The sequence below is a fragment of the Pseudorca crassidens genome, chromosome X (genome assembly GCF_039906515.1).
Source record: "Pseudorca crassidens isolate mPseCra1 chromosome X, mPseCra1.hap1, whole genome shotgun sequence".
NCBI lineage: Eukaryota > Metazoa > Chordata > Mammalia > Artiodactyla > Delphinidae > Pseudorca > Pseudorca crassidens.
Window position 1 is genome coordinate 1,610,117 of NC_090317.1, and position 13,224 is coordinate 1,623,340.

At 43.6% G+C, this 13,224-nt stretch overlaps 1 protein-coding gene across 4 annotated transcripts in view; it reads left to right on the forward strand.

Annotated features, from left to right (window-relative positions):
- Positions 1-13,224, forward strand: part of F8 (coagulation factor VIII) — a 121,732-nt gene that overhangs the window by 3,374 nt on the left and 105,134 nt on the right. For all 4 annotated transcript variants that reach the window (XM_067723893.1, XM_067723892.1, XM_067723891.1 and 1 more), the window contains one exon: positions 10,295-10,416. In XM_067723893.1, coding sequence (XP_067579994.1) covers positions 10,295-10,416 — 122 coding nt within the window. The remainder of the gene's footprint in view (positions 1-10,294; positions 10,417-13,224) is intronic.

The following is a 13,224-nucleotide window of genomic DNA, read 5'->3' on the forward strand; positions in this document are numbered from 1 at the left end:
GCTATTGTTAATCAAATGTTTTCTCTTATGTTCTTGATGTTAAGTACCAGAATAGAGAAAAGCTATTGGTTTGTGTATATTCATCTCAAATCTAGCTACCTTACTGAATTCTCATATAAATTCTAATAATTTTACATGGCAGTCTCTATGTGTATTGAATCATATTCAAAATAAGACAGATTCTAGCTCTTTTCCAATGTTTAATCAGTTCTTTCTTTTTCTTATCTTATTGATTTTACTTGAAACAGTCTTCATATTTTGCTTTTTAGAATAACATTTGCTGTTTGTTCTTGATAAGTGGTCTTTGTTACTCCTTGCCATAAAATTTTCATTAGTAATGGCTTTTCAGCATTCTAGCATCATATGAATTTTGGCCTTTAATATGTTGAGGACAAATAGATTATGTCAGTAGACTTCCTGACATTGAATATCCTTACATTCTTGGAGTAAAATCTAATGTTCATACAATTTGATTATTGTTGGGTTCTATGTGCTAATATATTTTTAGACACTGTGTGCCTTTATTATGTGGGATTGATCTATAGCTTTATTTTTTAATTGAAGTATAGTTGATTTATAATATTGTGTTAGTTTGAAGTGAGGAGCATAGTGATTCAGTATTTTTACATATTATATTCCATCATAGGTTTTTAGAAGATAATGGTTACAGTTCCTTGTGCTATACTGTATATCCTTGTTGCTTACCTATTTTATATATAGTAGTTTGTGTCTGTTAATCCCATACCCTTAATTTGTCTCTCCCCCCTTCCCTCTCCCCTTTGATAGCCATGTTTGTTTTCTATATCTGTGAGTCTGTTTCTGTTTTGCATATACATTCATTTGTATTATTTTTTAGATTCCACATATGAGTGAAATATATAGTATTTGTCTTTCTGTGTCTGACTTATTTCACTAAGCATAATATTCTCTAGGTCCTAAGCATAATATTCTCTAGGTCCATCCATGTTGCTACAGATGGCAAGATTTCATTCTTTTTTATGGCTGAGTAGTATTCCATTGTGTGTGTGTGTGTGTGTGTGTGTGTGTGTAAAACACATCTTCTTAAGTCAATTGTCTGTTGATGGGCACTTGGGTTGTTTCCATGCCTTGGCTATTGTAAATAGTGCTGCTATGAACATTGGGGTACATGTATCTTTTCAAATTACTGTTTTCATTTTTTTCTGGATATATAACTTTATTTTTTACTATTATTATTAGATTTGGTATTAAAGTTTTATTGGCTTTATCAGATGAATTGGTGAGTGTTCTATCCTTTTCTATTGCCTAAAATAGCTCAAATAACATTAGAGTTATCTGTTGTTTTAAAGTTAGATAAGACTCACATATGAATCCATTTGGTCCAAGTGACATTTGCAATATCTTTAATTATCTCTTCAGGCTCTTCTATGTTAACTAGTCAAATCAAAATTCAACTTATTTTTGGAGTCAGCTTTAATAATTTTATACCTTTCTAGGAAATCATTTCCTTTATTTTTTCAGTTTTGTTGCCACTGTGTTGCATATAGCACTCTCTCATGATTCTTTTACTCCACATCATCTGTAGCTATTTGCCCTTTCTCATTCTTAAATTCCTAAATTTTTGTTATTTACCTTTTCTACATGAACAAGTTTATAACGGATTTCTCTTTGGTTGTTGTTGGGGGTGGTCTTTTCAAATAATGAGCTTTTGGCTTTTTTTGTTCTTCTTCGTTATTTTTTAAAATTAATTAATTTATTTTATTTATTTTTGGCTGCATTGGGTCTTTGTTGCTGTGCACAGGCTTCCTCTAGTTGCGGTGAGCGGGGGCTACTCTTCGTAGCGTTGCCCGGGCTTCTCATCGCGATGGCTTCTCTTGTTGCGGAGCATGGGCTCTGGAGCACAGGCTCAGTAGTTGTGGCTCAAGGGCTCTAGAGTGCAGGCTCAGTAGTTGTGGCGCACGGGCTTCGTTGCTCCACGGTATGTGGGATCTTCCCAGACCAGGGCTCAAACTTGTGTCCCCTGCATTGCCAGGCGGACTCTTAACCACTGCGCCACCAGGGAAGTCCCTGGTTATTTTTTATATTTAATTTATTTTCATATTTTATCTTTATCAATGATAGTTTCTTTTGGCTTGTCATGCTATATTTTTTCTAATATCTTAGGGAAAATAATATGTTCTTTTCTCATTCTTTTGTCCTTTGTTTTTAACAGTGAAGGCATTTAAAGCTATACGTTTTTCTCTGAGAACAATTTTTCCATATCCCATCGGTTATGTTATGAAGAGTTTTCTTTTCATTGTTTTCAGTAGAGTCTGTAATATCCTCTTTGATTTCGTTTAGAAGCATGATTTTTAATCACATTTTTAATTTGGTTGTCAAGTTATTTTTTTGGTATTTGGATCAGCTTTGAGCATCCTGTTAGTTTCCTACTGCTGTGTAACAAATTACCTCAAACTTAGCAGTTTGCAACAACATCCATTTATCATCTCACAGTTTCAGTGGGTCAGAAGTCCAGGTGGGCTCAACTAGTTACTCTGCTCAGGATCATACAAGGCCAAAATCAAGGTGTTGACAGGGCTTTGCTCCTTACTGGGGACTCTGTAGGGGAATCCACTTCCGGGCTGAATTGGAATTTAGTTCCTTCTCTCAGTTTCCATGCGGCACCCTCCATCTTCATGCTAGCAAGAGTGCATCAAGTCTGTTTCATGCTTTGGATCTGTCTAACAGAACATATTCAGGAGCATAACACCAAACGGCAAAGGTCACGAGGAACAACATTTTGCCTACCACAGGTGTAGTTTACATACAATGAAACACACAGATTTTCAAATGTACACTTTGATACGCTTTGGCAAACGCATACAAGTTACATAACCACCACCCTAGTCAACCCTCCTGCAACTTTTCAGTGAGTCTCTCTACCCTTACCTGGCACCAGGCAATAAGCTCCTTTCTGGAATTACAGATGCGCTTTTGGAGTTACAAGGCTTTTATATCAGTAGATTCATACAGTGTGCATTCTTCAGTGTCTGGCTTTTTATCTTAAGCATCGTGATTTGGAAATTCACCTAGGTTGTTGCATGAAGTTGTTCTGTCCTTTTTATTGCTGATTACTACTCAATTATGGGAATATATCACAATGTGTATATCTTTTCCCTGCCACATGGACCTTTGGATTGTTTCCAGGGGCTAATATAAATAAGCCTGCTATGAACATACCTCTGCAAGTTTTTGTGTGGCCATCTGCTTTCCTTTATCTTACATAAATATCTAGGAGTGAAATTGCTGGATCATGCTGAAATGCATGTTTAACTTTACAAGAAACTACCAACAGATTTCTGGAATGGTTGTACCATTTTGTACTCTCACCAACAATGCATGGAAGTACCAGTGGCAACACATACTGGACAATATTTGATGTCACCAGTATTTAATTTTAGTCATTTTAATGACTATGTGGTGGTACCTTATGTATGTTTAATTTACATTCTCTGATAACTAAAGATGCTGAGCATCTTTGCATGTGTAATTGACCATTCCTGTATCTTATTTAATAAAATGTTTATTCAAATCTTCGGCCCAGTTTTAAATTGGGTTGTCTCATTATTGTTGAGTTTTGAGAATTCTTTGTATATTCTGGATAGAAGTGAATTTTCAGATATACCTGTTTTCAATATTTTCTCCCAGCACAAAGAGTTTCATTTTAATGAACTCCAATTTATCTATTCTTTTTTCCACTGGTTGCTTGTGGTTTTGGTGTCATATCTAAAAAGCCATTGCCAAATCCAAAGTCACAAAGATTTACACCTGTTCTCTTCTAAGAGGTTTGTAGTTTTAGCTCTTATATTTAGTTCTTTGATACACTGAGTTAACTTTTGTGTATGGTTTAAGGAAGCGATCCAAGCCTGTGGCTGTGCAGTGTTAATGATCCTGAAGTAGAGGCCCAGATGGTCGGTAGCCTGGTATCTAAATGAACCGTTGACCATTTATCCATTAATGTTGGTCTTTTTGAAGATTAATATTGAAATATTTGTACTTAATACATTGTGCTTGTATTATAGTTTTCATCTAACACGCAGGCTGAGGTATAGTGAATAATAGACCAAGTGTAAAATTGAATTGAATGGAGAAAATGATTTATTATCTAGCTTTCTGTTGTTTTATAGGCAGTCACATGTATTTACCAGGAAAAAGTTGATAGAATTTTTATTTTGATGACACCATTTTATAGTCTAGATTATTTTGATACTGATTAACAGGATAAGCTGACTCTGGACACATCCTGACAACCTCTGCCAAGGTCTGAAACAAACATCTGGGAAAATTCAGTTTTGTATTATCTATTCCTGCAGCTGCTCAACTTCTTCTAAGCAAGGGTCAGGGAATATAATAGGTTTTCCGATTGGTTTTAGATAAAATGTGAAAGAACAGTTCAGGTCAAGGACATTGTTGCCAAATATATTTGGCAAGATTTATATATCAAACCTCAAGGGAAATACACAAACAAAAAACCCACATAAGTTAGGAAGGAGTAAAATCTGTGAACCCGGGAACATTTTGTCACTTACTGTGCAGATTACCCTGAATCTGAGACATAAATCACGTCCCACTTGACTAGGGCCTAGGCCTTCTGTTTCTGTCTCACAATCTTGATCTTTTATCTGGCTTTTGGTTTTCACTCTTCCCTCAGAGAGAGAAAAATTTGTTTTCTGTGTGCTCGTGATCCTGTTCCTTCTCTGCTCGTCCAAGCTCTTGATCTAGTAAACATTTTTTATGTCTTATATTTTCATTTTAGTCATAAGTATTAAAGTGAAAGTACTGTGCTAGTGTATGTCAAAATACCTATCTCTGGACATGGGTCTGAGTCTTGTTAGAAACCAATGGAAACTTTGGAGAAACTGAGTAGGGTAGACTCAGGAGAACCAAGGAGATGGAGTGGGAAAAGGGGAAGGGAACAAACTAGGGATGAGTTGATGACTGTGGAAGGGCATAGTCTCAAATTGGCCAGGAGATGGGACAAATGAACCGAAGGGAGGAGTATACTCAATGATGTAGGCATCAAATAATGTTAAATGACTAAAAGCCATGTAGGTCTATGCCTAGGCTAATGCCATGGAAATTTCTAGAGATGGATGAAATTACAGCACATTTAAATATGAATTAATATCACCATTTGGGTTCCCCAGAAGCAGACTGTGAGATGGATATCAACGTGCAGGAATTTTATTTAGAGTGTTCTTGGGATCAATACCTGGGAAAGCAGGGGAGGGCGGAGGGAGAAGCTGGGCCGCAGTGCAGGCCAGCCCTACAAGGAGCTCTGGAGCGGGAATGACCCTTCTGCGTTGTCCCACTTGGGCCAACGCGGCCAGGCCCCCTGTGTCTCCGTACTGATCAGTCATTAAGCACTGGCTCTCGTGGGAAGGGGCGTGGCTATCCTGGGAAGGGGCGTGGCTATCCTGGGGAGGGGGCGTGACCTGCTCCAGAAAGGGGCTGCGGTCTGCTCTGGGAATGGGCGTGGCCTCCCTGAGAAGGGCCAGTGGGCTGCTTTGGAAAAGGGGCGTCCAGGCCCTGTGGGCGGGGCATGAGCCCGGCGGGGCGCTCCTCGAAGTTACCGGAGCTGAGGGCTGTCCTCCAGCAGCACCCACCCCCCAGGTGGCCGGGTTCGAGTACCTTCCGGGCCGCCCCCTCCCCATCGCCATCACAGCCCCCGCTCACTCACTGTCCATGTGCTCGCCTGCATCGGGGGCAGCTTCTCCAGGCCCCAGGGGCCGTCTCATCGCGCCCCTCACCTGGTGTGGCTGCCCTGGGGTGTGGCCCACTCCTGCCTGCTTCGCGTGAGACAGCCCTCCCCCCTGGTGGTCGTGCCCCGGGGGCTCCTCGTCTGGCGCGCCGCTCCTCGGGTACGGTAGCCCCAGGTGCCCAGGCGGCGCCCCTGCTTCTCACTCAGTGAGACTCTTGTGTTTTGTGCTGTGAGGACCTTCTACACTGCCGAGCCCAGAGCTGCAGGTGGAGGTGGGCGGCGCAGACTCCCCGGGTGGGTCACGGGGGAAGAGAGGTTCTTTTGCTGCCATTCTTTGGTTCCTAAACCCGTGTGTTCTCATTGGGGCCACAGAACCATCTTTGAATCAATGCATATCCAGCACCTTGGAGGTTGACCCTCTATCCTTATGGAGCCCTGCCTCCAAGCTGGAGCTTTAGCTGTGCCTTTAAGAGGTCATTCCATTGCTCTCTCTGTCTGGCAGCTTCTGTATGGGGTGGCATCTGATAAAGCCAGTGGATGCCATGGTCATGGGCTCACTCCAGCACCTCCTTTGCTGTACAGTGGTCTCCTGGTCTGATATGATACCATATGGGATCCTACATCAGTGAATCAAACCCTCTGTGAGCCCTCAGACAGTGGTGCTGGCTGAGGCCCTGCAGGCAGGAAAGCTAACATATCCCTGAAATACATGTCTCTTCTCTTCAGAATGAAGAGCCAGCCCTTCTAGGGTGGAAGGGATCCAATGCAATTTGCCACCGAATCGCTGGCTGGTCTCCATGATGGACAGTGCCCAGTTAGGAACTCAGCATTGGTTTCTGTTGCTGGCAGGTTGGATTTGGGGAGGCAACACAAGTTAAATCAGCCTTAGTCAGTGGGAACCCTTGCTTTTGGGTCCATGCATTCATTCTCTCCACGCCTCCACAGCCGCTTGGCTCACATCTTGCCAGCACTGAGATGGCCCATGTAGAGGCTGGCTAATGGTAATCGTCAGTCATTTTGTCTGTTATTGTTTTGCACTTCTTCCACAGTAGCTATTCTCTGATGGCATTAACATATGACATGAAGGTTTTTTATTTTGTACCCACTCACTAATATGCCTTCGCCCCAGACATCCTTGTCCTTGACCTTCCAGTCCTTTTCTTTCTAGGCCCTTGAACAGCCAGCCAAGCCATTTGCTGCTGTCCATTAGTCTGTATATATTTGAACCTTGGGCGGTTTTCTCTTTCTGCTCAAAGTGAACAACAAACATTAGCCAGAATTTGGCCCACCGGGAGATTATCCTTCACCATTGTCTATTGAATCCACCCCTGAGTGGGGCTGTAATACAACAGCAGTCAATTTTTGGCTCGTACCTGAATACCAAGCTGACCCAACTGTACATAATCTCAGGCTTCTTCCCCCACCCCCAGCAACTGGTCGTCAGGGACCCCCCACATGACTGTGGGTGTGACTTGAGGTAAAGGTGGCTGTGTAGCACGAGTAGATGAGATGGGCCTCTGACAATCTGCTCATTCAGCCTGCTCGTGCACTCTGGTCCATGCAGATCCCCACGCCTGCCTCCGTGAATCAGCTCCTTTTACTGGAAGGGCTTCCTTATCAGTACGCTGGCTTCTGGCCCTCAGCCAGTACATAGAGTCACTTGTCCTGGCCTTGGGCTGGCCGAGCTGCTCCCGGCACGTGCTTTCTCGGGTGTCCTGGAAACCCTGGGATTGAGTGAGCTGCAAGGCTCCCTGGGAGGGGAGGGCTGTCAGGGAGGAGAGAATTAAGTCAGTCTCATCTTTGCCTCCTCCTTGAGAGAGGTGTACGCAAAACAGTGCACACTTGGAAGGAGTGTCTTCAGTCCATCTGCTGCTCCATCCCTCCAAGGCTGCTGAGGTCTTCCTCTGTGACTGTCGCTTGGCCAGTTTCTCTCGTGCTTGCAACAATCTTCATGTGAAGCAAGAGCTGCTAAACTGTTAGGTGCCGGCTCACCATTTTCAGGCTCGGCCAAAGCCTTGTGTCTTCTGAAGGGGCGTCTCCCTCCTTTCCTGGGCTTGTCCTTCCTCCTTGGTTTCAACACTGTCTAGGGCTCACAGGGCTTCCTTCTGCAAGTGGCTGTCTGGTGTGTCTACCTGCGTCTATGCCTCTTCTTTCCACCGTCGCCTGCCGTTCGTGTTGAGTGCGACTCCCAGAAACTCGCATAGCAGCGTCTGCTCTGTCTGCCATTCGATGCACTTTTATTTTTCACCAGAGCCGTTCAAACCTACGTCTCTGGGCCACACCCCTCATCAGAGCTCCAGGGGCACAAACTCGGGGACCTACCAGATGGTTCCACCCTGCTGGGTACCAGCTTCGCCTTAGCATAGCCGCAGTTTGGGTGGGCGGAGGGCCACTGTGTGCCTCACGAAAGAGCTCTGACAGCCTCACGCCTACCCTTTCGCTGGGAAGCACCGTTTGGGGGCCTTTTAAGTTTTCGGTCGTTCTGAGCGGGGTTCTGCTAATCACGGGTGACAGCATTGCCACAAATTTATAGCTGTCGGTGAATTATCTGAAAGCACATGGGATGAAAAAGAATGTTGCCAACCAACATTGTGCAAGTAGTGACAACTTCTGTGTTTCCTTGGGTGATTTTATAGCTTTTTAAGCACACAAATTTCAAAAAAAAAAAAAAAAAGGATTGTCTGCTTTTTTTCTTTTGTGTATGTATGTGTGCGGGAAGTTTATTGGGAGGAGTTCACTGGGGCTCAGCTTACCGAGGCTCACCAAGTGCCTGGATAGTTTCCCTGAGGAATGATGACATATCAGGGCCTTAGTGTTGGTCTCTGTCCCTGGCAAGCTGGGCGTTTACAACAGCAGTAGCTAGATCAGCCTTGGTGAGTCCATGATGTTGAGCCCACGCACAGTCACCATCATGGCTCCTCCATTTATATGTCCATCTTGGCAGCATTGGGGTGCCAACGACTGAGGCTGGCTAACATCGACTGGCTAAGTCATTCCGTTTACTTGGTTGTTTGGTGCAGTTTCCTTGGCAGAAAGTGCAGCATTTATTGCAAGACGCCCAACCTGGGGCCAAGCAAGGAGAACGGGCAGCTCATATGCTCAAAAGACCCGAACACCCCGCTGGCTTTCGGGGAAGGGCTTTTGAAGGCAAGGTGAGGGAGGGGGTGGCGGGATACCTGATCAGCTTATGGACGTTCTTCTGACTGGTTGGTGGTAAGGTAACCAGGTGGTATTTCGGGAGGGAGTCAACATCATCAGCCTTCTTGTTCCAGTGGTCTGGGGTCTACACGCCGGTGGTCAGCACGCCCTTACCTTCTTCCGCCCGGTGGGGGTCTTAGTATCTGCAAAACAACTCAGGGATATGACTCAGGGTATGATCTATAGCCCTTGAGGAGCAAATTTCTCTCTCCTTTTCAGTGTTGGAAGTTTCTGTTGTCATATGCTCAAGCTCAGAGATTTTTTCCTAACAATATCCAGTTTACTAAGGAGCCTATCAAAGGCACTCTTCATTTCCATTACAGTGTTTTTGATCTCTACCATTTCTTCTTGATTTTTCTTAGAATTTCCATCTTTCTGCTTCTATTATCCATCTGTTCTTACATGTTGTCTACTTTTTACATTAAAATATTTAACATATTAGTCATAGTATTTTTTTAAATTTCTGGTCTAATACTTCCAACATTCTTGTCATATCTGACTCTAGTTCTGCTGCTTGTTCAGTCTCTATGAACTGTGGGGTTCTTTTTTAATGCCTTTTAGTGTGCCTTGTAAGTTTTTGTTGAACGATGGATGTGATGTACTGGATAAAAGGAACTTCGGTAAATTAGGCCTTTAGTAACGTGGTGGTGAGGTGTGGGGAAGTGCTCTATAGCCCTGTGATCAGGTCTCAGTCTTTCAGTGAGCCTGTGCCCCCGGACTGTGGACTTCACCACTGCTTCTCAGTCTCACCCCTTGACACAGGCTGGCTAGAGTTGGGTATTTCCTTTCCTCTACATGGAAGGAGAAGCAGGGTGATGTTGGGTATCTTCCTTCTTCCAGGTAGATGAAGCTGTGATTAAAGTCCCAGAATGATAAGCTCTGGTAAAATAATTTCTCACGAGGGCAGGCATAAGAACAGAATGCTCTGGCATATTTTAACTTTTTTTATTTTTATTATTTTTTAAAATTTATTTATTTTATTTCCTACTACAGCACTGGTTCCCACAGGCATTCCTACTTGAAGGTTTCTGTTCTAGTCAGTTGTGATTCTCTGCATTCACCTGTCTCTCTAATTTGGGGGGCAGCAGTTTTCTCTGTGACTTCATATACAGCTTCCAATCTGCCTTGTTAACAGTAGAGGAGAGTGGGATGGAAGCATTACTTCCAGCTGTTTTTTAAATTATGTTTTATTTTTTTGGCCACACCACACGGCATGCGGGATCTTAGTTCCCCGACCAGGGATCGAACCTGAACCCACTGCACTGGAAGCGTGGAGTCTTAACTACTGGACCACCAGGGAAGTCCCATAGCTGTTTTTTAAAGTGGGTTCAAAGAAGGGTCAACCAAAATGAATGACTTTTTCCTTTTTTCACACAGGTTTTCTCCTAGAGTGCCAAGATCTTTTCCATTCAACACCTCAGCCATGTACAAAAAGACTGTGTTTGTAGAGTTCATGGATCAGCATTTCAACATTGCCAAGCCCAGGCCACCATGGATGGGTAATGCAAACAATATTGACTCATTGTTATGAAACTGGGTATCTTATTTCCTTGCAAGGATTCCCCAGTCTTGGGGCTGCAGTTTCCTTGGCCAGGCTTCCCTTATTACCACCTCTCGGGGAAATACACTGGCTGAATGGTCTCAGTCTTCTTACTGGGCCCTCCTCCTCTGCTTGAGTGCCCTTTATCTTGGACCTGGGTTCATTTTATTTTCTCTCTGCTTCCAATCCCTAGCTGATCTTATCCAGTCTCATGGCTTGAAAATATCATACATGCCAATAAGTCCCAAGTTTATATCTCTAGTTCAGACTGCTTGCTTGATACCTCCACTTAGGTGTCAAATAAGCACGTAACAAGATGTTAAGATGAGACATTTCCTACCTTAGAATGATTGCTCAGAATTATAGGTGACAAGTACCCCCAAATTCTACAGAGAGATATCAGGCCACCTATTCAGGACTTGGTCAGGTAGTGGTCCAAAATTGGTTCAGCAACCTTTAGCCCATCATATACCTCCAGCCTATATAAAAGAAGGTTAGGAACTTATGAAAGAGTTTAGATTTGAATATTTCTTTTTTTTAAATGTAATTAATTAATTAATTTTTTGGCTGCCTTGTGTCTTTGTTGCTGTGTGCCGGCTTTCTCCAGTTGCCTCGAGCAGGGGCTACTCTTCATTGTGGTGCGCGGGCTTCTCATTGCGGTGGCTTCTCTTGTTGCAGAGTATGGTCTTTAGGTACGTGGGCTTCAGTAGTTGTGGCTCGCGGGCTCTAGAGCGCAGGCTCAGTAGTTGTGGCGCACGGGCTTAGTTGCTCCGTGGTATGTGGGATCTTCCCGGACCAGGGCTGGAACCCATGTCCCCTGCACTGGCAGGCGGATTCTTAACCACTGCGCCACCAGGGAAGTCCCCTTGAGGATTTCTTTTGAAAGCATTTTGGTGTTTTGTATATTCCCATGGGGGGAGGGCGGCCTCTCCCTCATGTCAAGCTGCAGTGAGGGAGGCTTCAGGAGAATCATTTAGAAAACTTGACATAGTTCTTCTGGAGCTTGGAAGATACTGACTAGTGCCTGATTTTTATCTGGAAAAACTTTCAATGCCAGAGTGTTGGGGAGCTTCCCCTGATGGCGTAATAAGGAGAGTGGGCTATAGCAGAGGCTAACTGCACTGCAACTGTTACGTGTGAGACCAGGAAGGTCATGGGACAAGACTCGCCTCAAGAAGACCCTGCCTGAGAGGACTTCCTGCCAGGGCTAGGTGATCCCAACAGAAAAGGTCTATGTGATTGCACTGTCAGAAGCAGAAACTGAGGGGAGAGATAAAGTGACAGCTGGAGAGGGCGTATCCCATGCCAGGGGGAGGTGGAGTAGGGCGTCGCCATATTGAGAGGGAGAGAGTCTCTAAAGAACTCATATAAGTTCTCTAAGAAAGAAAGACCCAGAATTTTGGCATGTGCCACATCCAGGGGGTACCAAAGCCAAGAAAGATCTTGTCAGCATGTCTCTTTTTGCACTTGTCCTTTGTCCACTAGCTCCAACTTTAGAAAGTCCAGAGGCAGTAAAATGAGAAAGCGGTGAAGCTGCCAACCAAACTTCCTTTTCCCATTACAGGTTTCTGAGCCTGTTTCAGAACTGAACTGGAGGAGGGAGGGACCCTTAAATCGCAGGTGACATCAAAAATTTGATATTAGACCAGACCGGATTTATTAGTACCTAAAAATGATACTCTGACTATGTGAAGGTTACTGGAAAAAAGTGGGACTGTTCAAAATGCAGCAAAGGGAAGTTCCACGTGCAATTAAAAACTATGAAAAATAAGCCTATTTCATACTTCCATCCCATTGGATCCAGCCCATCCAATAAAACCATTTGTAGGCATCTCATACTTAGTATGTATATAAGTCAGAAGTCTTGATTTTCCTCTAAATTTTCTGTGCCATGGCCTGACTACCACCCACTTGTACAAACCAAAATCACAGGAGTCATTCCTGGCGCTCTCACTTCCTTCCCCCCATCTTCAATATCCAACCCATGAGCAAGTCTTGTTGACTTGTTGACCTTGTTGAAATAAATAGACCACCAGATATTTCTCCAGAAAAGATGGGTTTATTCAGGATCAGCAGAGAATTGCAATCTGGGATCTGCAACCATGGCAAGCTACAAACAAGTCCCTGAATAGCAAAGGGAGAGGAACACAGTTTATAGAGGGGAAAAGGAAGTTGGAAGGGCTAGAGTAAACAAAGAGTCTGTGGCTGCTCATTGGCTGAGTCCTTGCCAGGAAAGATGAGGCGTCTTCTTCCCCTTGGGTTCTGCTATTGTCACAGGGTGTGAGAGCGCCCCCTTCTGGTCTCCCAACTCTATTTAATTGATGTTTCTGTTTATTAATATTTTTTACACTCTTCCTCCAAAACAAGTCCCAAGTCTGCTTCTTCTAAATTCCAAATTCATCCAAACTGCTGTAGCCTACAAAGTCCTACATGTTACGTGCCCTGCCTGCCTCGATAACCTTATTTTCTACTATTCCCTTGCTCATTCACTTTGCTTCAACCACATGTTAGTTTACCATATTTAAAGTGTCCTCTGCTTCCTGCCTCATCATTTTCTAGCACGCCATCATCATTTATAGCATTTATAACAACCTACAATTTTCTTCTTTCTTTATTTACATGCTTAATGTCTCTAAATGTGATCTCCATGATCTGTCTTGTTAACTACTGCATCTCTAGTGCCTAGGGCAGTTTCTAGAATATAGTAGGAACTCAATTATTAGTTGAAAGAATAAATGCATTGAATGAATTGCCAGAAATCTGTCTT